This window comes from Myotis davidii, unplaced genomic scaffold (assembly GCF_000327345.1).
Source record: "Myotis davidii unplaced genomic scaffold, ASM32734v1 scaffold796, whole genome shotgun sequence".
Classification (NCBI taxonomy): domain Eukaryota; kingdom Metazoa; phylum Chordata; class Mammalia; order Chiroptera; family Vespertilionidae; genus Myotis; species Myotis davidii.
Genome location: NW_006287809.1, coordinates 168,687 through 169,466, shown reverse-complemented (window position 1 = coordinate 169,466; position 780 = coordinate 168,687). Strand labels below are relative to the sequence as shown.

Sequence of the window (780 nt, the reverse complement as noted above, 5' to 3'; positions counted from 1 at the left end):
TAGATGAGTTTAGTCACCTCCAGCGGGTACGCCTGCCAACGACAATGGGCTCAGCCCTGGCCCCTTTCCCCTTTCCCCTTTCCCCCTCCACAGGCCCAGAGGGTCACCTACCCGCTGATATGCCATGATCAGGGCCAACAGGGACACTGTCTTCCCAGTTCCTGAGGGCATCTCCAGAACTCCATGACCCTGTGTGTTGGGAGCGAGAGGAACAAGACGCAGGCTCTCAGAACTTCAGGGGCACAAACTCTGGGGACACCCCTCGCCCCACTAATACCATCATCTTGGAACGGCAGGACAACACAGCAATTGCAAGTCTGGGCCCCAGGAGCAGTGGATTTGAACCCCACTCCTGCCGCCTCTTCATTGAGGGGTCTTTGGCAAATGCCTTCACCTCTCTGGCCTCAGTAGCCTCATCTCTAAAATGGGCCTAATAAGCTCTAATGAGAAACTGTGGGTTAAACATTTAGCATAGTATCTGAATATAGTGAGCCCCTTTTTCTTTCACTTTTTAAATACGTTTTTATTGATTTGAGAGAGAGAGAGGAAAGGACAGGGAGAGAGCAACATCAGTGAGAGAAACATGGATGGGCTGCTTCCTGCACGCTCCCTACTGGGGACCCAGCCGCAGCCAGATGTGCGCTGACTCGGAATCGAACCCGCAACCAGGGAATGGGAGGGGGCTCAACCAGCTGAGCCACAGGGCTAGGAGAGCCCTTTTTCTTTTAATTTAGCAAACCCTTCCAGCACTTACTCTGCGCCTGGCAGTATTTTTTTAAA

General features: G+C 52.6%; 1 protein-coding gene across 1 annotated transcript in view; it reads right to left on the bottom strand.

Annotated features, from left to right (window-relative positions):
• ERCC2 (excision repair cross-complementation group 2) overlaps window positions 1–780 on the bottom strand; it is a 35,577-nt gene that overhangs the window by 33,171 nt on the left and 1,626 nt on the right. The window contains exons 3-4 of the mRNA XM_015561195.1: window positions 112–189; window positions 9–32 (exon numbers count right to left, since the gene is read on the bottom strand). Of these exons, the coding sequence (XP_015416681.1) occupies window positions 9–32; window positions 112–189 (102 nt within the window). The remainder of the gene's footprint in view (window positions 1–8; window positions 33–111; window positions 190–780) is intronic.